Source organism: Euprymna scolopes, chromosome 26, assembly GCF_053919585.1.
Source record: "Euprymna scolopes isolate OS-2025 chromosome 26, ASM5391958v1, whole genome shotgun sequence".
Lineage (NCBI taxonomy): Eukaryota > Metazoa > Mollusca > Cephalopoda > Sepiida > Sepiolidae > Euprymna > Euprymna scolopes.
This window is the reverse complement of record NC_136507.1, coordinates 59510328-59537970: the sequence shown is the minus strand read 5'-3', so window position 1 is coordinate 59537970 and position 27643 is coordinate 59510328. Positions and strand designations below refer to the sequence as shown.

The following is a 27643-nucleotide window of genomic DNA, read 5'->3' as shown; positions in this document are numbered from 1 at the left end:
TTGTCAAGGAGATGAAACAATATTGCGAAACAGAACTTTTTGTTATATTCAAATCAAAACAATCATTGATTAAAAATCAACAACAAATAATAGTTAATTAATAAAATGTCCTTTTCCAAAAGTAATATGCAAATTAGTTAACCTAGTGACTGATATTGCATATACATAAGCGGTATATAAAAAAATGGCGCGTCTATTGTGTAAAGTTGAATTAACTTGTAATAGGGCGTTTTGATTTTATCGTTAGTGCGAGAAACGGGACCATTTATTCATTTAGATGTGTACGTATATATATATATATATATATATATATATATATATATATATATATCCGTGTATAGATGTTTATTCTGCTGAATATATGTGAAAAATGAATATATATCTAAAACTTCTCTGACAAAAGACAGAGGTCCATTTCACAAGTAATTGATAAAAATGACGGCTAGTAATGAATAACCTCTTTTCTCTCTTTCACCCTTACAGAACGACATTAAAATTGTTGAACATCTCGAATATTTTATTTTGTCTTTTCTGCTTCAATTTTATTTCGGTAGGATGACTGCTCTGCATGTAAACGTAAATTGTTCATTTTACTGATGCTTGAAAAGCTCCAAGATTACGATTTTGATATCATGTTGGTTTTATTACGTCGCTTGAAATAACTGACTTTTCCGTGCACACACACACACACGCACACACACACACACACACACACACACACACAATATATATATATATACACACACACGTATATATATACACATATATATACACACACACATATACATATAGATATATATATACACGCATATATACATATATATACACAGCGAAACAGTACTGTATGTGGATGACATATATATATACACATATATTATAGCTATGAAAAAGGGAAGACTGAGTCTTTTTTTGTATCCATGATAAAAAGAAGGACAAAGAGAAAATATTTAATGACGGGGGGGAAAAAATAGATAATGGGATAGAGTCGGCCGACCAGGTTTCGCCCTCACTTTTCAAAAGCCAAATCGAGGGTTTTCTTTTTTTATTTTACTACTATAGGGAAACGAATTTAAACGTGGGGAGCGACTAAAATAAAATAAAATTATCGGAGGGAAGAGAACAAAAAAGAGAGGAACGACTAAAATAAATCTATCGTTATCATATGGGGAGAAAACGCCTTAGAGACAAATCACATCCAAACCTAAAAGACAATCCTTCTGCTTACAGAGGGAAGATCTCCTTAACCGGATGTGAATAGTCTCCAGGACTTTCAAATGAAATAACGAGTGAGCGTGACTCAGGATAGAAAATGTGTCACTGCTGGAATTCATTGCACATCGAGGGTTTTTAAGCAAATGGTCCGTTATAGCAAAACCATACGTATTGCTCAAAATGTCCGTTGGTTGGTAAATTCCATTCCGGATTTTACTAGATACATGTTGTTAGACGCGACCATCTAACCTGAAGATTGTTTTGCCCACGTAGTTGGCACTACAACTACATTAAAATTGATAAATAACATTATTCATATGATGGGGGAGGGGCAGAAATCCTTTTGAGAGGATGGCAATAATGGTTTTGTCGCAAACATCACACGTACATTGGAGGCAAAATAGCAATGTTTTACAGCTGAGCTAATCTGTTTGGCGAATTTTTCACTTACTCTCCCTAACCGAGGTAAACGAATGTAAATTGGGCATTTAGCCGCCATAGTTAAATTACATATAAACATATAAGCAATATATAAAAAAATAAAAGGCTAATAAAATAACCGATTGATTGTCGAGATTGGATTCCTGATTGGATCCTCGATTGGCATGAGCCTGCTATCGTCACTGGACGGCAAATGAATGCCGCCAAGACCTACCACTACGTTTTGATCTATCTGTATTTATTGTGTCTGGGTAAGTTCATTTATTCCTGAAGTAGGTAGGTCAGCTTACACCATAACAATAAATATACAGCTTTACTTGTTATTGAGCACTATTGTATAAACACTATAAAGATTTATAGGATTGGTTACCCAACTGCTATGATGCAAAACTTTCACTACGTTTTGATCTATCTGTATTTATTGTGTCTGGGTAAGTTCATTTATTCCTGAAGTAGGTAGGTCAGCTTACACCATAACAATAAATATACAGCTTTACTTGTTATTGAGCACTATTGTATAAACACTATAAAGATTTATAGGATTGGTTACCCAACTGCTATGATGCAAAACTTTTTGTATAAAAACAAATGGAGTATTTTTCGACAATTGGTAGTGTTCATATAAACACTGAGATTTCGCTTACTAATGGCAAGTGACTGATAGCCGCATCGTTAGGAGCTCTGTCAACTAGACAGTTGAGTTTCACTCTCAGCTTGAGGCATTTCATTATCTAGTTACTCTGAAGAATTGTGATACAACGATGCAGTCTGTCCAAGTATGACTGATGTAATTATACAGCTATATTGGCAAAGTTAGTTGGAAGTCTTCAAGCACCATATCAGTTATATGTCATAATTTATTAATCTATCTTACTGTGATACTATCAACGTCCCCTCACCAAAGTGTTAGGGAGTTCAAAGAAAAGAGGAAATAAGCTGATCAGCAGAACAAAGTTATCAAAAGCGAAGTTAATAGAAAGACAATAGAGAAGAAATTGTTCAGCCAGGTACACAAAGACAGCTGATAATAGGATTGTTAATCAATGTGTTATAGGTGACTGGGACAAAAGATCGGTCATAGAGATAAATATAGTTAGAGTGAGTTTTGTGACAGTTTATGACCGTTAGGGACAGTTTATAGACAGTTTTTAGTTTGCAACAGTTGAAGAGCTTCCAGTTTGAGATGATTAACAGCAAGTTGTGACCTGGAGTAAATGAGGAGATGAACTAACATTGTAATAAAGCGATGCATTCTTATTGTAGTAGAGAGCCGATGAACGAGAAAATCAACAGTAGCCATAGGATAACTGAGTAGCGAAAATATTAGCAGCAGCAGCGGGCGTTTTAGCGATATGCACATTAGCAAGTGTGCACGAGCTTGCATGACAAGAAAAGGAGAGAAAAAATACACCATGAGGTCAGGAAGAGAAGCAAAGTGCATGCTGAGGGAAATGGATGTGTGAAACCGAGGGCGAGAAAGCGCTAGCTATGGCCAGCATGAGATGGTGGGGAGAGAGACTTTTAAAAAGCATGTTATATGGCAGAGCATTATTAAACACATGCATGTGCGAAAATACTTTTGCATTATTCTTGAAAGAGCCACAAATAAATGCATTTCATTTGCACTTTTAAAAAAATGTAGAGTCGGATTTTTATCTTTTTTTTTTTTTTGTTCCCTTATGATGGTACCAGACAATATGTGGGTTCGAGTACTTGAAATGTAACGACACGGTTAAAGAGTAACGGCCATGTTACAACATCAACCGTTGACAAAGAGGCCTTGATTAAGATGTGGACGTTAGCACATTTTCTGCGATGGTGTCACACATGCATGTAGACCCAAACGGATATTTACAGAATGTGTTGAAGTTTGTATTTTCTGGGAGTTTTTTTTTTTTTTTTTTTTTTCTCTTGAAAGTGTTTATTTTTTTAAATATTTGTGAGTCAATTCACGCCTCCCTCGGTAGTTGCCAATGTAAGAGATGGCGATACGACCAGAAGAAAAAACCAAGGTGAAAAACATGGAAGAAGCATTGAGGTAGGCAATGTTGTTGAGCGGAGAACCATGTAGTAGCACATTATGACAGGATCTTCAGATAATAACTGAAGAGTTTTATTTCATTTAAAAAAAAAAGATAAAAGTTTGTATTCAAACCCAACTGATATTTACTTAGTTTGTATTTTCTGTTTTTTTTTGTTGTTTTGTTTTTTGTTTCTCTTGAAGGTGTTTATTTTCTTTTATACTTCTGCACCACTGCACGCTCCCGCTTCAATAGCTGCACACCGGGTAGGCCTCTTCTACTGGACTAGAAAACTTCTTACATCAGCCAATATTATATTATATTTCCATAAGCCCACTATTCACCTATGTAAGGTGTACCGTTACCACATCTGGACTGGCACACCATCCATTAGCCTCTCCCTCTCAAATAGGGTGCAAAAAAAAAGGTTTCTTACCTAATAGTTTCCACACTGTCTGTCAAGCTCTATCTCCTGTCGCATCACTTGTACTGACATGAAATGTCCTCAAATGAACTTACTGCACTTGTAACCTTATAAAGGGGGTTGGAATTTTTCTGCTAATCTGGTAGATCAGGGGTATTTAATAGGGGAAACATAAAATACTCCTGATCTGCCAGTAACAGAAAAATCCCACCCCTTCAGTGTAAAAGTTCCAAGGTGCCGGAAGATGTTGTAGCTGAGAGACGACTACACAGTCAGAAGAGAAGATAAAGTAGAAGACCACGGAAACAATGTGGGGTAGGCAGTGTTGTCGGGCGGAGAACCATGTGGTAGGATCTTCAGACAACAACTGAAGAATTTGATTCCATTTAAAAAAAAAAAAAGATGAAAGTTCACATCCATATTTTCAAAAAAAAAAAAAACTTTCTTCCGCTTCTTCATGTGTATTTTATATTTTTGCATTTTATTGCTAATGCTTACAATTACAGGGTGGCCCACTTAAAAGTATCCCATAAAAATGTAGTAGAGAGGAGGAACATTCTTTTATTGTTTAAATTACTTGAAGCATTGTTTACATTACATGTAGGGTTATAAAAGATGCTGGAAGTCCTCCCCGTTGACGTCTATGCATTTCTGGGCACGTTTAACAACGTTTGCAGATGCTACTTTTAGAGTTTCTCTGGAGATTCTCCTGATAGTGTTGGTAGTGTTCCCCTTTAGTTGGTCTAGATTTTGAGGATTATTTGCATAAACCTTTTGTTAAAAAGTACCCCTAAAATAAAAATCACACGATGACAAGTCCAGGGAATGTGGTGACCATAACCCTTTGCTTATTGTTCTTTCTTCCGTAAACATGTCATGAACTCGTGTCTGATCTGTGGGACATGTGGCATGTAGCGCCATCTTGTTGGAAAAAGAATTGCCTTTTGTCTTGTGGTTTCAGTTGGTCGTAAAGAGAAAGATTAGAGATATTGGGTTACTTTTAAGTGGGCCGCTTATTCTGAAAAAAAGGATTGGAGAAAGAGAAGTCGGGCTATTTTTAAATCGACCGCTTAATCTGAAAAAAAAAAAATGATTGGAGAAAGATTAGAAAGATCGGCCTCCTTTAAATGGGGCGCTTAATCTGAAAATAAAATGGACAAAGATTAGAGATTGGGCTACTTGTAGGTAGGCCGCTTTGAAAAACATGGAAGACAGAGGTTGGGCTACTTTTAAGTGGGCCACCATGTATAAAAAGCTTGAAAAAATGCTGAATGTGGAGTTGACATCGATTTAATGATTATATTTATTTTTAGGTGTTTCATTGGTAAGAGCTGACATCAACTGTTACATGTGTACAAGCACCTTCCTTGACACCAGCGGTCAGCCGATAGAAGGAAAGAAAAACGTTAACTGCCCCGCAGAAGGCACCGTAAATCCGAAAGCTACATATTCTGAATCTTGCAAGGGCAAATGCCTCATCAGAACCCATTCCAGCAGTAATGACGGTAATGTTTGTTTTCTTCTTGTTTTTGTCTATTTTGTTGTTCTTTTCTTTTAGTTTAACTTTTACAGAATTACCTCCCTTGTTTTTTTTTTTGGTTTTTTTATACAAGTAACATAGCAATAGCAGTAATGGCTAATATTTTTTTTTGTGTTTTTTTGTTGTTTTTTTTATAATTTAATTTTAACAGAATTATCATCCTTGTTTTTCTGAATCAATACACACTGCAATGGCGGTAATGACTATTATTTTATTGTTGTTGTTTTTTGTTTTTTTAATTAAATTTTAACAAAATTACCTCCTTTGTTTTTTAAATCTGAACCAATTCAGACAACAATGACGGTAATGGCTATAAATTTATTTTTGTTCTTTATTTTTGTTTTTGTTTTTTTTATTTAATCTTAACAGAATTATCTCCCTTGTTTTTCTTGTTTGGGAACGGGTACACATCTTTATAACAGGAATGAGTATTCTTAAGATGTATTCATTCAATCTGTGCGTTTAGTGCTGAAAATGCTGTTTCAAATTTAAGCATGACAGACTGATGAACTGATCGATGGATGGAGAAAATGTAATGCAGCAGTGGTATTCACTTAGGGTGGGTTGAACCGGCTTCATTCAAATGAGGAAGTTCCATGGGAATATCAAATTCACAAACAGTCCCTAGTTGTATTTATATCCCGGTCAGGAGTAATGACAGCATTAAATTTTTGTAGCTCTTGGAAGGTGGTGTCGACATCCTCCGACATACAGTGCCTGATATTCCCAAATAGTCACCCATCTAGTACTAACTAGGTGCAACGTTGCTTAACTTTAGTGAGCTAATGAGAACTGGTGTGTCGATGTGATTATGTCGTTAGAATGTACTGAAGCTAATGTGAATAATGAATTCCCACTGTCCACCCGAGTCAATATGCTGCCGAGTTGTGTGTTGTACTTGTGGTGGAACGGAGACAGTGGTTATTTATCTCCTTTCCACTACAGGAAGATGTGACACAAGGGTCGGAACGTGAGACTGAAGAGTCAGCGCCCCAGAGGAACAGCATTCTGACCTGCAAAAATGCCTGTGGGCATTCCTCAGTAGCACAGAAATAATTTCATATAGGGATGTTGGAAACCTCCATGTGTTCCCTATTTCTAAAAAAGAAATTCTAACTCAAGCGAACGAATGTGAACAATAATCATTTGATTCATACGAAATGAATGAAGAACAATAAAAGCAACAGCACATCATTATACTTCAGCCGGGGAAATAGCCTTTTCCCTATTGATTACGGTATATTGCTTGTCCTGTGCAAGAGGTCCATTCTCCTAGGCTTTACCTTCTCTCTCTCAGAAGAGGTTAGTTTATTGTTAATCACATGAGACTCCCCTACTAAGGAATGCCGACAGGCATATTTGCAGGTCAGAGTACTGCTCCTCTGGGACGCTGGCTCTTCAGTCCCACCTTCTGACTCTTGTCTCACATCTTCCTGTAGTGGGAAGGAGATGAATAACACTGTGTAATTTAAATTATTTTTCTATTTATTCTTATTTGAATACTAGCAGTTCAGCCCGCCTTTGCCCGGACCCTATGTACTGCTCATAACTGTGTGCATATGTATATATATATATATATATATATTAAAAAGTTTGACTCCTGTTAAGGTAACCTACATCTAAAATTTCAAGTATTTAGACCCAAAATTGGCGAGGGAGTTTGGTAGAGTCTGCAAAGGTCAACTCTTTAAACTTTGACCTTTTGCCAGCCTTATTTTCGCCCAAAAACTGATTAAAAAGCTTGCTGCATGTCTGAATACTCGTTATGTAAAATTTCATATTTTTAGAACCAAAATTGGCTGAATAGTTTGCTAGAGACCGCAAAGATCAAATCTTTTGAACTTTGACCCCCTGGCAGCCAAATTTTCGGCCAAAAATCGATTAAAAATTTTGCCCTATGTCTGAATACACTTTATGTAAAATTTCAAATGTTTAGACCAAAAATTGGCTGCGTAATTTGGTAGAGACCGCAGATGTCAAATTTTTTTTTAATTCGACCCAAATTTTGACCCCTTAATATTTATTGTTTTGGGCTCAAATCAAATAAAAAAAACTTTGATCCATGTCCACGTAACCTATATCTAAAATTTTAAGTGTTTAGATGTTAAGGAAGATAGATAGAGAGAGAGAGAGAGAGAGAGAGAGAGAGAGAGAGAGAGAGAGAGGAAGATGGATAAAGAAAGAGAGAGAGAAGGAAAGAGGTGAGTTATAGTGTAGACACGTTGGCCGGAAGTAAAATATCAGCTGATTTGATTGCGTGTGAGTCATGTGATCAGGTTAGCTGAATTGTTGAGATTTGATTTGGACTCAGAAGACAACGGACGGCTTCCCGTTGTCTCCTCCTCGTCACGGGGGGGGGGCGAACGCTGACGTGTGTAGAAGAAGAACCCACACAGGCCGATTTCACTTTCCACCTTCTGCAGGACATCTGGGAAAAGTGAAATAAACTATAGAACTAATTCCTTGTCTTGGAGTGATTGAATCTTCATCCAAAAACAGGTATCAAGTCTCCCTCCAGGACGAGAAAATTCCAGATGGTCCAACATCGAAGAAGCAGAGGTAGGTTCTAAAAATACATGTCACTCATACACGATTCCCTTTATGATAATCAAACACACAACCCTTTATATTAGAGACAGTATAACAAGAACTCAATTTGGTGCCGTTGGCCAGTTCGCATCGACAATGTGATATCGAACCTGGGGTGAAAAATACAACGTGGAAGTGGGTCCTGAAATTGGAATGAGATTACGTGTCAAGAAAAAAAAAGACAAGAAAACACATAAAACACAATAAAATGTCTGGAAAAAAAAGAAAAAAGAAAGAACAATAGAAAAAAAGCAATACACACGTACAACCTTTTCACGAAGAAAGAAAAGGAAGACATACAGACACACAGATGTAAAACTTTATATATAGAAAATAGTTTAAAAAAATGTTTATCGTATTAGGAATTAGATCGTTATGAACGAAGAAAAATATCACTTAATGTAAAAATTAGAAGGGAAAAACAAAGAATTGCGTTATTCTGTTTAAAGCAAGGGGCCGATGAGACAGTAAGAAAATGTAATGGGAACACGCACAATTGAAATTGTTTGGAAATGTGTCAATCATAACTTGAAATATTTACACCGTTGCAAAAAGAGAAAATGGCCATCGCTTGCCTTGAACTGGGTTAAAAAAAAAAAGAAAAGAAAGAAAAGAAAAAAAGAATTGATGCTCTTTTTCAGGCCAGACTTTTCTCTAAATCGTGAATATTGTTTTTCCAGTTTTAACGGCATTTTTTTAACATTTTTTAACATTTTTTTAAGGACTGGAGAAGGTTGTTTTATGTAATTACTTAGAAGTTAATGTTCATTGTTAGAAAAAATGTGTATTGATGATTTGATATTGTATTATATAATGTATAATTGTTGTTTTCCAGTGGTCTGCAAAATAGTAAAGAAAAAAAAAAAAATCAGAAGATTAGATTAAGATAAAATGGTCGGTCTAGTCAAATGAGAATTTTAAAAAGGGGGCAGGTTTAAATTTACGTAGGCGGTTAACTATTTTTTTGGGGGGGGGGAAGAGGTTCACAGGACCCTGCAAGGGGGATTTTTTTAATAGGTTTTTCGATTATGAAAAATGCTATTTTCGCCGTCTGTATGTAGCTTGATTAAGCTGACCGGTGTGACGGTTGAAAGATCATATTCTTCGCATACAATAAAGACGGGAGTACTGCAGGCCTATGGGCTTAAAAGGCTTGTTGTAGCTGCAACGAGGGTGTGCGATAGAATGCACCCACATAGATTAAGCTTGCAGATAGGGCCGCCTGCGAGCTTCGGCTGATTGAAAATGCCCAATCTTGGGAGTAACAGAACTTCCAACGCAAGAGCGGACGTGTAGTGGTGACGTGGCCACTATGTAGTGAATCTGTAGTAGGAGAAAGAATAAAAATAAAAAAAGAATATATGCCGCTGATACGTAAGAACTTTAGAAGTCAGAAATCTGACGAATGAGATGTTGGCAAATTTTTTTTTGAGATATTGGCATGGGATGGCTGAATGAGAGCTGTTAACGAACATGAGGTTACTTTACCCACATCCCTGAATGATGCCATATGGGCCGTGAAAAAGGGTCCGGCCGAATAAATTATTTAAGACGGGAGACATAGAAAATATTCTATGTTTGCGCCGTATATATATTCAAACGCTCATTTGGTGTCGTGAGTGTGAAAGAAAAAAGAAAAATATCGAACCTGGTGGTTACCATAAAAAATATATATTATATAGACACGACGAAAAGAAAGAAAAAATATTGTACGCTACACATAAAAAAGGAAAAGATAAAGAAATTAAAGAAAAAAAACGAAAACAACGTAGGGTCCTTTCATTAAACAGCGGTGAAACAAATATATATAGACACAACGGAAACAAAGACACATTAAAATTATGTGTAGTTATATTATATGATAATTTAAAAAAAAAACAAAAAAAACAGATATATTAATCGACAGACTGATAACAAATTGGTGTAAAAGAAATAGAACACATAAACTTTAGTTACAGAGGTGAAACAAAAGGGGAAAAGAAATGAGATTACTGTCACGATTACCAGAGAAAAACGTCAATCAAATATTTGTTATGAATTTATAAGTTAAACAAATTATAAGGTTAAATTGTCGCTAAATTGTAAAAGCTTTGTGTACTTTTAGGAAAAAACAATGTGTATTTTTTTGTTTGTTTGTTAAGAAACAGTGGATACTTTCTGCTAATGTGGAATTGTTTTTTTTTCTCTAATTGTACGGGGTTTTTTTTGTGAGAATTTTTTTTCTGGTGTGGAAAAATGTTATTATATGTAAACTGTTTTATGAAATGTTAAAATGTATGTTTTTTTAGATTAAGAAAAAAACAAGAAAAAAAAAAACAAGTGTTGTCTTAGGGTGATGGGATTCTGTGATTTCGAGTAGGATCAACATGGAAAAATCCATGGATCGAATCCCGATATGTTTCGCTGAGCTATATGCCTTGAAAGGCAGTCGCGGTTACCGATGTGAAAAAAAAAGTTTTTCCAATATAGCAAAGCGAAATGTGTTTCTGCCCAGCGTCAGGGAGCAAATGGAGTTCCCTGACGTGGCGTAAGTGGCAGTAGAGAAAATGGCAGAAAAGGCCATAATAAAAATCACTAGGATAAGTAAAAGGGGATATTATTTTTTTCAAAATGTGCTGACGTGGACAAATTTAGTTTCCATCAATTGTTATTTTGTGTTGAATTTTGTTTTGAAGGATTGTCTGAAAATTTTAAATGAGTCGTGTTTTTATTTTTTGTTTTTGGAAACGACTATGTATTTTAATTGTAAATGTCTATGTATTTTTTGTAAACGACTGTGATTTAAAAAAAAAAATTTTATTTTTTTATTTTTGAGATTCTGTGAGGTGGTCAAATGTTATGTAACCTGACCTCAAAATGTGCTGACGTGGACAATTTTGGGTTTCCACGAATCTATGTTTTTGTTATTTGTAATTTTTATTGGTGAGATGAAACTTTGTGAATGATAAGATTTTTTTTTTTTTTAATTTATATTTTCATGCGATTGATGTTTTCTCACAGCAGAATTGTGCAGGTTTTTTCTTGTTCTTGGATATGTATTTTTTTTTTCTCGCAGAAGGAGGAGGAGTGGATTTTTGCCTTGTGGGATTTATTGAAATAATGATTAATTTATAAGTAAGAACATGTTGTTAATTAATAATAATGATAAGATGTTAAAAAAAGGAGAAAGAAATAAGATTTAAGCAGTGTAGGAGAAAAAAGATACACTACTGGGTTGAATAAGGGGTCAACTAGTTCTTAAGTTTGGAAGAGTCAAAGGTTCAGTCGATATTTATTCTAATTTTCGAAATGGTTGTAGAATTTTTTTTTGTGTCGTTATTTCGTGGGATTTTTCTCCGGATGCGTAATTCGGCGGGAGACATAGGAAAATGCTCTCGTAATATTATAAGAAAAATCTTTTATCTCGTTGAGTCATGAGCTTTGATAAGAGATATAGTGATCTCTGCATGATCCTAAGATGCGAGATGGAAGCCATGGGGTCACAGAGAGTTGTTGACCTTCGAGGGCGCAAGGATTCGCGCCACATGGTATTATTTGTAGATGTAATTTTATTTATTTTGTTTATGATTTAGTGAATAATGGTATGACAGTTCCTTTGTCAGTGGGGTCAGTTTAGGATTCCCTTAGAAAAAGTGGGTAGCAAAAAAAAATGTATGTCTTCGTCATACATTTTTATAAATAAGGGGGAAAGGAATGTTAAGGAAGAGAGAGAGAGAGAGAGAGAGAGAGAGAGAGAGGAAGATGGATAAAGAAAGAGAGAGAGAAGGAAAGAGGTGAGTTATAGTGTAGACACGTTGGCCAGAAGTAAAATATCAGCTGATTTGATTGCGTGTGAGTCATGTGATCAGGTTAGCTGAATTGTTGAGATTTGATTTGGACTCAGAAGACAACGGACGGCTTCCCGTTGTCTCCTCCTCTTCACGGGGGGGGGACGAACGCTGACGTGTGTAGAAGAAGAACCCACACAGGCCGATTTCACTTTCCACCTTCTGCAGGACATCTGGGAAAAGTGAAATAAACTATAGAACTAATTCCTTGTCTTGGAGTGATTGAATCTTCATCCAAAAACAGGTATCAAGTCGCCCTCCAGGACGAGAAAATTCCAGATGGTCCAACATCGAAGAAGCAGAGGTAGGTTCTAAAAATACATGTCACTCCCACACGATTCCCTTTATGATAATCAAACACACAACTCTTTATATTAGAGACAATATAACATAGACCCAAAGTTGGCAGAGGAGTTTGGTAGAGTTTTCAAAGGTCAAATCATTGAACGATTTGACAGCCATATGTCTGGCCGAAAACCGATTAAAAAGATTTTCCTAAATCTCAATACCACTTATGTCAAATCTCGAGTCTGTAGACCTAAAATTGACAAAATTATTTGGTAGGGAAATGTATACACACACACACACACACACACACACACACAATTTCACTTCTGTAGATATATAGATTTTACTTTCAAGTTGGACTTTTTAAAATTTAAAGTTGTGTTTTTGTATTTCTTTTTTCCCCCCATTTTTTTCAGTCGTCATACGATCCTGTTCTGATTTGATTCCGTTGCCGCAACCTTTGCCTGAAAGTGGCTGCTTCTCTCACAGGAAAAACGTCCATTGCCTTTGTAACACGAGTTATTGTAATGGAGAGGCCATGAGTAAGATGAATTTTACAAACGCCGTCCAATGGACATTTCTTTTTTTATTTCTTTTTTTATTTATTTGATTAGTGCTCTTTAGCAATCACCCCATCATGAACAAAATTGCACATTATTAATTAAAAAAAAAACACGTTATTATTTTTAAAGTACTTTATTAATTTAAAAAAATCATCAATTTTTAAAAAAAAGTACATTATTCATTTTATGAAAGCACATAATTATTTTTTTTAGAAAAGTATGTTATTAATTTTTACAAAAGCAGATTATTCATTTTAAAAAGTGCATTACTCATTTAAAGAAGCGCACGATTAACTTAAAAAGGCACATTATTCATTAAAATGGCACATTATTAATTTTAAAAAGCACATGATTAATTTTTTAAAAGCACATTATTAATTTTAATTTAATTGGTAATTTTAAAAAAGTGCATTATTATTATTATTATTATTATTATTATTATTATTATTATTATTATTATTATTATATTTTTGAGAAGTACGTTATTAATTCTTAAAAAAGCGCATTGTTAATTAAAAAAAAACACATTAATATTCAAAAAGCAAATTATTGATTTTTAGAAAAGCGTGTTTTTATTTAAGAAACGCACATTGTTAACTTAAAAAATACACATTATTAATTAAAGAAAAGTGAAATATTTCCTTAAGAAAGCACATTATTATTTTTTAAAATAGTTCTAATATAATCTGAATACTTTAATAGATAGATATGTAATAATGAATACACTACAAAAGTTAAAAGGTTTTATTGATAAAAAAAACAACTTTGAATTAATGTGAATAGATATCGTTTTCATTACAATGTTTATATAAGGAAAGAAAATGGAGTTTCTTTTTAACAACTTTATTATTTTTTTAATAGTAATACAAAAATAAATCAGATTAGATGAATTAACTTTAACTACGTTTTATTGTTCTTAACAACATAGACCGATGTTCAACAAAATAAAATGGCGGTTTTGTTTATCGAAATCGCTCCTGACAAGCCATGAAGCCAACTTGATGTAAGGAGCTAAAAAATACTACTTAAAGTCAAAAACTATCTCAAAGTATTATACAGACAGATTCCGACCCAGAAAGCAGCAATTCTCCCGCCTTTGTCAGAAAGATCGCTCATGGAATGTAAAGATCAAAGAACAAAATAAGGAAAGCGAGATTTACGAGACTGCTGAAAGTAAACCTAGGATCGATTTTCTATTCTTCAGTTTAGAGTGAAATATTGATTTTGTAAGAAGTAAAGTATTGATGACAAAAATTGTGAATCCAACTGACTTTACTTTATTATATAGATTTATACTTTATTATATAGATTTAGTACCTGTCAAAATTTATTTATATATCACAGATAACTTTCTGAAGAATCGAACCTTGCAAGATTTAAAATCATTGGCCCGGGCTGCTTCTGAAGAATTTGAAAAGAACAATAAAGAGAATCCAGGTAGGTTCATATTCAAACACATTGTGACTGTAATTTAGTTCAGTCGTTCTCGATAATTATTATTATTATTATTATTATTATTATTATTATTATTATTATTAGCAGGAACCGTTAACCAGCGTTGTCCAGTGGAAGTCTACCCCCCCCCCTTGCAAAAAAAGTAAAATTCGTCCTCGTGTGAAAGAGCAGGACACAAAATGTATAATAATAATAATAACAGAATAACAATAACAAAGACTTTCGCTGGCGTGGACTACTATTGACCATAACCAGTTATACAGTCCTTTTGAAAATTTCATCTCTATTTTTCTCGTTATGTACTGAATATTTGTTAATGAAACCTATATGAAATATGTTCCTTATTAAATTTGAAAGATTTTCTATTCTGAAAGAAGTTAAAAAAAAAAAAATCTAAAAAAGTCATTTTAAAGGTTTTGTTGAAAAAATTCAGATTTTCTCATTATTCAGACCTGTATTACAAAGAGGGAGTTGCAAAAAATGAGTTGTGGTGTGAGGAGAAATACAAACTGAAACACAGAGAATATTCAGACCTGTAATAATACAAAGAGGGTGTTGCAAAAATGAGTTGTGGTGTGAGGAGAAATACAAACTGAAATAGAGAGAAGGAGAGTTTTAAAATATAATCTTAAAAAGATAAGATACAAGTTAGAAAAGCATTTCATCCAAGGCATAAAAATTGTTAAACAAAATGTTTTTACTATAGGCTCTAAAAATAAAGGTACAAGATTCAATTTTAAATTCATTTATATGCAAAGTGCACTTTTATAAATTTTACAAAGTAAGGTATAAAAATTTAATTTAAATTGAATCAAAAAATTATCTTTGGTTTATTTTATGTAATGTACATTTTGTTGCAATTTAAAAATATTATCTTTCATCTAGCAATTAATGATATAGATATAAAATTCTCAATGATTTTTTTTTAAGTGCAACAGAATGTACATTACATAAAATAAATCCAAGATAATTTTTTAATTCAATTTAAATTAAATTTTTATACCTTACTTTGTAAAATTTATAAAAATGCACTTTGAAGATAAATAAATTTCGATTAGTGTTTGTATCTAAAAAAAGCAATTACGGAAGGTGTAATCACATTATAGCTGAAAAACCCGGTGACAACTGGTAGTAGTGGTAGGACTAAATATCTAGAGAGAAAAGTAGGGACTCCTTCATTTGGAATTCTCTTCCTGTTTCTTGCTTCCCTGTCTGTAATAACATGTTGAAATACAGACCAATCAGCCTCCTGTGCATCATGGCACACAGAAGGCTGGTTGGTCTGTATTTCAACATGTTAGTACAGACAGGGAAGCAAGAAACAGAAAGAGAATTCCAAAGACTAGCAGTTCAAGGGAAGAAACTATAAAAGTAGAAGGCTTTCCAATATCTAGAGACCTCTATGGTGAAGGGGTGGGATTTTGCTGCTTGGCAGGTTAGTTGCAGATATTTACGTTCAAGAAGTACAATTATCTTTGGATTAATTTATTTATGATAATCAGAATTTCATAGTTATGGATGGCCCGAATAATCTATAACTTCTTCCGCAAAGTGGTGCAGTGTAATAAAAAGGCCCACACATATTTATTCTTAACTAACATGGCTACCCGATGTTACCAGGGGCACATGACAGCTTCTATCTTTACATCATCAACGTTCTGATCCCCATCTGGCATCAATTAAAATGAATGGCTCTCGTCTTGGGGAGGCCTCAAGTTTTGACAGGCTTCTGGGCTTGACCTTTACTCCTGATCTTAAATGGAATACGTACATCAAATCTGTTGCCAAGGCCGCTGGAAAAATGGTCGGATCCTTCTATTGATCCAGTAGATATCTCACTGCTGATGCAATTCTCTATCTATATAAGCGCCAGATACGTCCAAGGATGGAATACTGTTGCCACATATGGGCAGGAGCTGCTAGAAAAGACTTGTCCTGCCTTGATAGGGTTCAAAATAGACTTCGTAGCCTGGTGGGAGATGTCCTTTTCTCTTCGCTGCAACCTCTATCTCACAGAAGAGATGTTGCGAGTTTGTCTCTGCTTTATTGTTATTTTCATGGAAAGTGTTCAACTGAGCTTCAATCTATGGTCCCCCTCGCCAAACTTTCACAAGAAACACTAGACTAGCTGAAAACATTATCAATAATTTTCCCCACTCTTTATTTGTACCTAAACCTAAACATAGATTCCATGATCAAAGCTTCTTTCTTAGAATTGCACGCCTGTGGAATTGTCTTCCATTTTCCTGCTTTCCAGCTGTCTATAATATGGTTGTCTTCAAGTCCAACGTGAACAAGTTTCTGATGAGCCGTTCCACTTAAGTTAACAAATTTACCGAACTTCCATTACTATTGATTACTATATTGTCCTTTTGACTACTCTACACTCTTTAACCCTTATCTTTGAGTGGCCTATCGGCCTTGATAAGTGGTGACGCCTATGTAAAAAAAAACAAAAAAAAAACAGATTCCCAAGTTTGATAGAAGCATTCCGGAGTTCAACAAGATATACCTGAAGAAGGTCGGAGGTTACATCGACTATAAGTTGTAAAAATGACACTCAAAATGAGATCAGTAGTCTAAAGAATCCAAATAATACGAATATGTGATTTTGAATATTTACGGTTGTCTGATCTAGCTGAAATTTTGCATGTGCAATGATTTATATCTCTACGAGTTATGTGACAAATTACAGCTCTGAATTAATTGTGGTTTCTGTTTTACAGGTGTTTAAACTGAGTCAGGTGTGAAATAGAGCCTGCTGAATGTCAAACAGTGATCCAGTTTTTATATTTGAAAGGACGCACACCACAGGAGACTTTTGATGAAATGAAAGAAACTTATGGTGATAATGCCCCATCATATGATCTTGTAAAACGCTGACATTGTGCATTCAAACATGGCCGAAAGTCTGTGGAAAAAGTTCCCATACCTGGTCGCCCCCCCCCCCTCTGCCATTGATGAAGCATCTGTCCATCAAGTTGAGGCTGCCATTTTGGAAGATCGGCGCATTACTATTCGCCAAATAGCCCAAGATGTCAAGATTAGTACAGGGTCTGTGGAAACTATCATTCATGACCATTTGCATATGCATAAGATGTCTGCCAGATGGATTCCAAGGTTGCTCACATCATTCCAGAAGCGAGAACGCGTTGAGTGCTCGAGGATGAATTTGGAGATGTGCCAAGAAGATGAGTCAAAGTTTTTCAAAAGACTGATTACACAGGATGAAACTATGATCCAGAGATCAAAGCACAGTCAATGCAGTGGAAGCACTTGGACTCACCACCTCCAAAGAAGGCAAGGTCATTCTCACAGTCTTCTGGGACCAGGACAGAGTAATGGTGACAGATTTTCTGGCAAAAGGTACCACAATTACAGGAGCCTACTATGCTTCACTTTGAAGGAAATTAAGGGAAGCTATCAAAATCAAGAGGCAGGGCAAGATCAGCAAAGGTACCCTCCTCCTGCAGGACAACGCTCCGGTCCACAATCCTCCCTACTCTCCTGACCTTGCACCCTTTGACTTTCACCTCTTCCCAGCCATGAAGTTGTTTTTGAAAGGAAAGCGTTTCCCAGATGATGCAGCCTTGATATCTGAAGTCACGTCGTGGTTGGAGGACCAACCTGGGGTGTTCTAAAAAACGGTCTCCAGCGCTGCATCAAACGATGGGAGAAATGCATAACTCTGGGTGGTTCCTATGTAGAGAAAGACTAATAACTGTGCCAAGTTTCGTTGCTCTACTGCTATGGGAAGTGGGTCAGGCGCATTACTTATTGCACGCCCCTCATAGTCAGGGTTTACTTTTAGGGAAAAGTATCCTCATACCAGGTTGTTCTGACAAACCCCTGTACAGAGAGACCTTACACACTCGAGGATAGTGTCTAGTAGGCATTCAAGTTCTCTCTAGTAGACATTCAACAAATATGTTGCAAAATAAAAAACTGAAACAAAGCCATATTAATAAAATAGCTTTTGTTTTAAAGGGAAAAGACGGTCTTAAAAACTTGTCTTTTTTTTGTGCACGTGTCCCTTAACATTTTATGTGTAAACCTTTACATTATTGACATAACCTGACCAACTGACATTTCGTTACAAACGAACAAGAGAATGCCTAAATTCATGCAAATAAAAAGTGTGTGGAGAAAGGATAGGAATGTTGATTAGTCATACTGAGACACTCTAATCCCCCCTACTCCACAAACATAAAAAAAATATGCACAAATAAAGATCTTGTATGACGTAGATATTTACATACCGGTACACAAGAGGTTAGTCATAGGGCCGGTGTACATTCCTTTTGGAGTTCTCCCACTTTAGATTTCCACCCAGGAACTTTATTTAATTGCTTCCTAACGAGGACAATGCTAGACATTCTCATCAACTGATTGCCATGACAAATAACACCCTACCTGAGAGCTCATTGTTCAAACTCCTCAGTTTAACATTCATATGAATTAGAACAAATACATTGACCACATTGTCAAGGCTGCTGCAAAAAAAGATGGGCTCCCTTTACCGTGCTAGAAAATTACTCATACCTGAGAATATCCTACACCTCTACAAAGCCATCATAAGTCCATATGGGCTGGTGCATCTACTGCTAGTCTCTCCCTTTTAGATAGAGCCCCTAAAATGTCTCAAATCTAATAGGTCCCACACTGTCGATCAAGCTCCAACCTCTGTCCCATCGCCACAAAATTGCATGACTTTGCTTTTTTTACAAGTATTTTAATGGAATGTGCTCTGATGAATTCATAGCCCTTGTTATCCCTTGACATACTCCCAACCAACCTGCCAAGCAGAAAAATCCCATCCCGTTACTTTCTACTTTAATAGTTTCTTCCTTTGGACTGTTAGACTTTGGAATTCCTTTCCTGTTTCCTGTTTTCTTGATCGTATTGACATTGAAGTTTAAAGCTAACATGAGCAGACATCTCTGCTACTCAGCTTGCCACAATCCCCTGTTAGACATGATCCCAAATGTCTAAATGACAAGACGCATCTTATTTGGGACGAAAATGAGTAAAAAAAGACATAAAGTCCGTTTTTAATATGGAGAAAATCCAGTTGATCTAGAAGGGACATTCTGGATTGGGACAAAGGCAAAATTTCATCAGTTTAGAAGGACTTTACCTTCTCCAAACAAGGATAGAAACCACACTTTGGTTCAAAGGGTTAAAGTTAGGTTAAGGCCAGGTAGTGCTGGTGTGCCTCCAATAGTGACACGGTTTATAGTCGAAATACAGCTCTCCAAAAGGGACACTCTTATTTAGTTAAAAAAAAAACAAACTATTGTCGGTTCATACTGTTATGGATGACAACATGTCAAACAACAGACCGCCCTTCTAAAAAAAGAGATGAAATAAATGAACCCTTCACCACTTCCTAGAATGGAACATATATTACACTTTGATCTTAGCCTGAAGCCCGAATATGTTTATCTACTTTCCATATTTGTAAGGTTAGACACAAGTTCACTTTATGGTGGGAATCCAGCTCCTTAATAAGGTCACTTTATTGTGGGAATTCAACTCCCCAATGAGGTCACTTTATGATGGGAATCCAGCTTCCCAATGAGGTCACTTTATGATGGGAATCCAGCTTCCCAATAAGGTCACTTTATGGTGGGAATTTATCTCCTCAATAAGTTCACTTTATTGTGGGAATTCAGCTCCCCAATGAGATCACTTTATGGTTGGAATCCAGCTTTCCAATAAGGTCACTATATAGTGGAAGAAAAAATAGTTAGTTTCGTTGGCATACCTTGCATCTCAATAACAGGCAATCAACTTAAACCCCCCCACCACCACCACCACCATACTCTTATGAAGAAGGATACCACTGCTGAAATTACAAAAGTAATGAAGGTAATGGAGGGTAACCCTCTGAAATAAAACCTGTACAACACTTTCAGCCTAGCATGGAGGCAGGATTTTTTTTTTTTTTTACTATCTCCCATATTGGTGAGATTAAACACAAGATCAGTTTACAGTGAGGATCCATCTACCCCCCTGCACCTTATCATAATAAAGGTCCATGTAAAAATTTCAGCCAGATCGGCCCAGTAGTTTACAAGAAAAAGTGAAATACTTAGCCCTATTAATCCCTATTAATCCCTATTAATCCCTCAATGTGCATCGAACGGATACCATAACACTTAGTTCTCAGTAACTTATATAAATATAGAGGTATACTTAACTTAGATAAATGTGTGTGTGTGTGTGTGTGTGTGTGTGTGTGTGTGTGTGTGTGTGTGTAAAGGTTCATACAAAATTTCAGCCAGATCGACCAAGTAGTTTCCGAACAAAATTGGAACAGACAGACAGACAAACAGACAGATTAACAGAAAACACTAGAAAAATTTGAACATAAATTGTTTTACATATTATTTATATTCAACAAATTTCCATATGGATCCCTATACATACCGTGGATTTCCAAAGTACAATTATTTTTTGTGAGTCTTTTTAAAGCTTCTTTGAATCTGCGGGAATCCCTGATCGAAATAAAGGATTTCTTATCTCTCTTTGATGGATGACGTGATCATTTTATGACATCATGATTATGTATGTAGATAATGAAGGCAATAAAATGTACAAAGCTTATAGAAGGATGTATAAATTCAAATTGGGGAAGGTATAATTATCTTAAACTGCAATGTAAACTGACAGAAACAAGAATTGTTTTTCCAAGTATTTGTTCATCTGCAGTCGTCAGGTCATTTTAATGATACACTTCTCATTATCATGTGCGAAAGAGAAATTTTCAAATTATTCCTGTGCTTATTTTTTAATTGAAGGGAAAATCTGAATAATTCATATCGAACTAGCTGTACATAGACAGCATTGCCTGGAAGTCTTTCTAATGACATTTTTAAGGTCAGCTTCCCTCCAGGCTACAACATAGTCGTCTTCAGATCCAATGCCAACAAATACTTGTCATAAACCATCTTCATAAGTATTTAATTTTTGTTCATTCCATACATCATTTTCAATCCTCTCATAATATTCTTCATCATTCAGTTGTTAATCTATTAATCTCACTAATCCTTTTCCTCCCCCCCGGGTGACTTTTAGCATTAATAAGTAATGACTCATTCGTATTTTTTTTCAGAATGTGTTTAATTTTCCTTGTATGACTCACAACGCTGGTATTTCTTCTTCCTTCTTGGTAACTTCTATTTATATCTATAAAAAAAACCCAAAAAAAAACGATAGATTTAAAGAAAAAGTAGAAAAAGGAAAATCATATTGTCTGATTTTGAAATTTAATGCCAATTCCGTGTTGATAGCAGGCACTATTATATTTCCAACAGGGTGTTGGAAGTGGGAGGGGGGGGGAGTTTTAGTTCTCTCCCGCTGCAAGAACTTAGACACCAGGGCCAGAAAATGGGATTGAGAAGTCAGCGCAGTGAGGAGGGGGCACTCGGTATTCCACGGTAAGGGTGCTTCAGGTGATTAGCAATAAACGAACACCTTCACAAAGAGAGAAGGCAAAGCCTGGGATGGTGGACCTCCTAGAACTACACAGAACTTCCCACTACAAAATCAATAGGGACCGGATCATTGCAAGAATGATCTAATCTCTGTTGATTTTGGGGGCGAGGATAAAAATAACTATGCCTTGGAAATACTCATTGGCTATAGTATTAAAAAGCAAGCATTTTCTGTGAAATTATTTGAAAAACTACATTTTTCTGCAGCAAATTTATCCATGTCAGCTTTGTTCACACGCACGCACGCGCACACTTACATATATATATTTGTTCACACGCACGCACGCGCACACTTACATATATATATTTAGATAAAATTACATATATATATTTGTATTTACAGGATTTACTCCTAAACTAATTAACCAACGATGAATTTTTGATTGGTTGGTTGGTTGGTTTACAGCATATCAACCCTTTTTAGGTTATTTAATGCCGAATCCAGTTATTTTCAAGAAAAATTTTTTAATAGAATATTTTTTTTTTTTTCAAGTCGGTTTCTATTTAACCCATAGCTGGGACCCTAACAGGTACTACCACTCCAGGTCAGAGTGGACCTGGAGGCAATGGCAATTAAAGGGTGGCTCCACACTCCCCAAAGCCCGCAAGCTGAGGCCTCACCATCGGATATAGTTTAAGGCCATATCCAGGATCTGAATTTTTTAACACAGCTAATAAAACGTAAGGTACTCACGTACTCTTATGTGAGCTATATTTAGTTTCATGCAGAGGATATGAAAAGAGCGTATTTTATCCAAATTCAAATACCTCCATATTTTTCCTTAAATTTTCACAGGAGATATTAATCATCAATTAATAAATATTCGCCAAATTTTATTTTTATTTTTTTCGAGTATTTATGATAAGAGTTTAGGAATATAATGTGAGCACCCCCCCCCCAGTTGAAAATTCAGATATTTCAAATTCGTATTAAATTGGATCCATAGTACTCTGACATAAATTAAGCAAAATTTTCTGAATTTCAATTTCTTCTTAAGACCCTTTACATTTAAGCCATAATTTTGAGACATTTTCTCTAATCAATATCCTGTCATGGATTTTGATCAAAATTAGAATAAGGATTCTAAACATAAAGTTTGGTAAAATTATATTATGATTTTAATCTTTGTAATTGGTATAGAACTCTTCTTTTGGAGAATTAATTATACCCGTCATCCGTCTGCCTTTATTTGGATTTACTTCAGCGTTTTTGTTTCATCTATTTGCTGCAATTTATAATAATATCTATTTGTCTCTGATATAAATATATTTCCTTCGTTAAATTATGTTGTTTCGTTTACATTCTTAAAATTCTGCCATTGAGTTAGTACTTGCTAACTAGTGATCCATTCATAAGCTTCATGTTTTTATCCATCTTTTTTTCATTCGCCAATTCAAACTACATGTATATTAATTGTTTGTGCTGTTCTTGGTAGTTTTCACAGCGTTACTATCACCAAAATGCACTAGCTGAGCCAGAGGCGGCACTACATTACACTACCAGAATTCGTTTTTTACTTTTGTTATATCAACAGATCTCAATAAAGATGCTCCCCACCAGTGCTATATTTGCCAGAGTTCATTTGCAGGGACAATTAATGAGAACTGTCCTGGAAACGATCACATAAATGCCGGGCCGACAATTTACAGAAGCAACTGTTCTGGTCCTTGCTATGTCAAGACAGACGTTCGCTATAGAGGAAGTAAGTAACAGGCGACATTTTTTTCTTTTTTTTTTGTGCTTATACAGAATAAGAACTGTGGATACTTGTACAGTTTAATCAAGACATTAAAAAATGAAAATATTGAAAAAAAAAAAAGTTATATATTGTACGTACTCGTAAGGAAATAAAGTTTTCATACAAAAATATCACTTAATTTGATGAAGTAGTTTGTTTTTTTTTTAACAGAGGAAACTCAAACTTTAATGAGATCGATCGTGTTTTTCGCGGATCGGGAGTTATCGCCAGGGGAGGTAACTCCAATAACCGCTTAAAATTTGTCAAAATTTGCCGAGATTATTTTGAAACATGGCGAGAAAAAAATACCTAGATAAATATTTAATTTTTTCACTTATTTTACAGTTTCCATGCCCCCCCCCTTAATCCCTTTTTTAGTTTGTCCTTTGTTAATCCCCTTTTTCGTTTAAAGGTGCCTCCTCCTCGTTCCCAGAAATAAGCAGATAACGACAATACGATCAATCTCATTAAAATTTGATTTTGTTCTGTAATAAAAAAAAAAAAAACAACTACTTGATCAAATTAAGTGATTTTTTTTTTTTTATATGAAAACTTTATTCCGTAACGAGTACGTACAATATAACTTTTTTGCAATATTTTCATTTTTTAATCTCTTGCTTAAGCTGTAGAAGTACCGAACTGTGCTATCATTGGGATTTTCTGGTGTAAAAAGCGGGAAGGTAGCGAAACGGCAAGCCAATGAAAATTTGTTATTCAAAAACTAAATAGTTGTTCATGAAACTTACTTATGAATGTTTTTTTTTTCTTTGGATTTAAATTTAAATTAATTTAATAATAAGTCCTATAATTATTCATCGTATTTTCTTTGTAACAACAAAAAGAATATTGTTTCTATTTTACAATTAATTTTTCATTGAATTATCTTCGTAATAACAGAAATAATAATTTAAAAAATTCGCCAGTGTTGGTCAGATACTACCAACAGTGTTCATCCGATACTACCTTTCAAAAAACAAGACCTCAACGTGTTGAATACGGGATCCGGTTTTTGTTTTGAATTAGTAGTTACCCCCCTCTCTCTCTCTCTCTCTCTCTCTCTCTCTCTCTCTCGTGAGAAATTATTTCTCACATCCCAATTTCCTCCCAGCAGAAGCAAAAGAATCCACAAATACAAAAGCCATACTTTTTTCAAACTGAAAATTTATTCACAAGTAACAGCAATGAAAGTTTATTTGGTTCTGATATTGTCCTTTTGCAAAATGGTGGCCTGTTTTGCTTCCACACGCATGGAGCCTTTAGTATGAATTCCTATTGTCGGAATGTTAGTTCGTTGTTCCTTCGAAAGGATCCATGATGTTCATGGTAAACTCGGCGGAAATGTTGGCGCCTATAATTAGGCATAATGTGAGCCACTTAGGACTCAAGAACAATTGAGATAAGATCCGATGTTTGGTAAATAAGCATGAAGCACAGTTATTGAATGTCATCCTTAATTTGGATAGATTCAGCTGTATAAAGTTGTCTCTGCTTGTAGAGATGTAATCCCTTGTTCACCAACTGTTTGGTGTTCATGAACGAATTGTCTTAGCTCCCTCCAGTGGGAGCTGCTGGGGTTGAGTCTATCCCCATGCCGAGTTCTGTCTAGTCTGAAAATGAAAGCATGATACAAAAAGCGTGCCAAGTAAATCACCTGACTTATTCAAATTTAAACCAATGACAAGCGACCACTAATGCGTGGGCGGCTGAACAAAGGGAAAGATGGCAACTGTATATGGAATTTCTCTCTCTCTCCCTCTCTCTCTCTCTCTCTCTCTCTCTCTCTCTCTCACACACACTCACACACACACACACACACACATACACACATATACATGCGTGTATGTTTACACTCATTTACTTTCTATTTATAGTTGTTTTCCGTGGTTGTTCAGACTCGGTGTATGCATTTCCTGTGCCAACCCCAAAGGACGGATGTTACAAATACTACTTGGAAGTCTGGTGTATTTGCCGTGGACGTTTGTGCAATACAAAACCTTTAGGTATATACTTTTTTCTTTTATACATTCTTATTTTTCTGATGAACATATTGATTTGTCGGGGTGGAAAATTTGTTGAACAGTTTTATTTAATGATATGCTGGTCTCAGCTTTATTAAGAAAGTATCGCTAGTAAAAAATTAAGTGCCATCATTATCACACACGTCATCGGACAGTCAAGGCAAATCATAGTACCAATATATATATATATATATATGTATATATATATATATATATATATATATATATATATATAGTAATATTACGTACGTTTGACTACCTTAGATTTCAAAACTCGATATTATGACCACAAAAGTACATTCAACAATACAAAACACCATATGAAAACAAAGCTAGCAAATAAATACTGGGAACTCAAGGAAAGCGACCGTTCGCCGGTAGTTGAATGGAAAATAGTAAGACAAGCAAACACCTGTAGAGACCTAGACGACCCATGTAGATTATGCTTTCATGAAAAATTTGCTATCATGTACTGTAAGGAAGATTTAAAATTAAAACACTTCTATGGTTGAATTTTCACATGCATAAACCCAATAAAAATATGTCGGCAAGTTGATTTCAACTTGCCGACATATATACGTGCGCATTATTCATCCATCCAAACAAAAAATTTACTCGTTATAAACCATTCTAGGTGTATGATTACTATTTCCTATTAATTTCAATCTTATGTGACCAGTAGTTTAAGAGTTTATCGGCTAAACACACGCATACATACATCTACTGTTTTATTTATATAGATTACTAGAAGATATACCCGGCGTTGCCCGGTATTAAATGTAACGTTAAATTCCTTTAAAAAAATGAAGTAAAAAAAAACAGAAAGAAACTGAGACATGTCTATGCGAGTATTATGTTTTCTTTCTAAACAGTTTACTTTTTGTAAGTCAAAAAGAATACTCGAACTGAAATCGAAACCAAAACCTAAAGACAGTGAGTTAAGTACGATAACCATTAGGCCAGCTTATTATTAACATAATGTGAACGATTCACGCATGCGCAGTCGTGAAACAGCTGCCAAAAAGATAAAAATTCGATGATCTCCCTCAAGTACCAATTTTTCAATTTATCCCCTTAGCAGTCCTTTTTTCCGGATGAAAACCGATTAAAAAGTTTTCATATGTCTGAATACCCTATATACCAAATTTTAAGTCTGTAGACCAAAAATTCGTTGAGTATATAGTTTGACAAGTGTCTTCACACACGCGCGCGCACACACACACACACACACACACACACACATTCTCACTTATATATTTAAATTGTCACTTTGCAATTTGCATGAAGAAATGCTGCTTAGTGAGGGAGGAAGATTCACATACAGGAATTCGACAGATGATTCTACTTGAACTCAAATCAGAAAACCAACTGATAATATCAATTTCAGGTTGTTAGTTTTTATAAAAATCTTAAATCACCTGCAATGACCACATGGAATTGCGCTGTCAATGTAGCCATGTATGAGGTTGTTGCATAAGTTCCCGCCATTTTTTAAAGAAAATCAAAGAATTTTAACAGCAAAAGTAAGTTCGTGTGGAACCCAAGCTCCAAGTTTTTGTGTGAATCCCATCGACTGAAGGTGGCGTGAAATTGTCGCAAAATCAAATTTTTTACATGTCAATTACCCAATTTTTTACATGTCTGATGGCCATCTTCCTTCAAAAGAACCCTGAGTTGGTCTTCATCTGCCTTGATTGATCTTCCGGAACGAGGAGCGTCATTGAAGTCAAAATTACTGTGTTTGAATCTGGTAAACCAATCTCGAACAGTTCTCTCAGCTATAGCGTTTTCTCCATATACGGTACAAATATCCTTGGTCATTTCACTCGCTTTTTGCCCTTGATTAAAGGCAAAAGGAAGGAGGTGTCGAAAATGTAATTTTTTATCTACTTAATCTATTTGACGGTTCTGAAAAACGAGAAAAAATTATATGAGCAAAATAACGATGACGATTATCTTGTAGAACAGAATACGTGCTTTCTGTTGATATATAACGCTTTTCCAAATATCAAAACATGTTTTAGAAT

The 27643-nt window shown here is 35.2% G+C and overlaps 1 protein-coding gene across 3 annotated transcripts in view; it reads left to right on the top strand.

Moving 5' to 3' along the window:
• LOC145248091 (uncharacterized) overlaps window positions 1–27643 on the top strand; it is a 79447-nt gene that overhangs the window by 41088 nt on the left and 10716 nt on the right. For 2 of the 3 annotated variants that reach the window (XM_080109877.1, XM_080109878.1), the window contains exons 2-6: window positions 5412–5603; window positions 12759–12884; window positions 14250–14342; window positions 23395–23562; window positions 25470–25598. In XM_080109877.1, coding sequence (XP_079966003.1) covers window positions 5412–5603; window positions 12759–12884; window positions 14250–14342; window positions 23395–23562; window positions 25470–25598 — 708 coding nt within the window. Of the gene's footprint in view, window positions 1–5411; window positions 5604–11994; window positions 12359–12758; window positions 12885–14249; window positions 14343–23394; window positions 23563–25469; window positions 25599–27643 lie in introns of those variants that run through there. The other variant, XM_080109879.1, reaches the window with a different exon arrangement.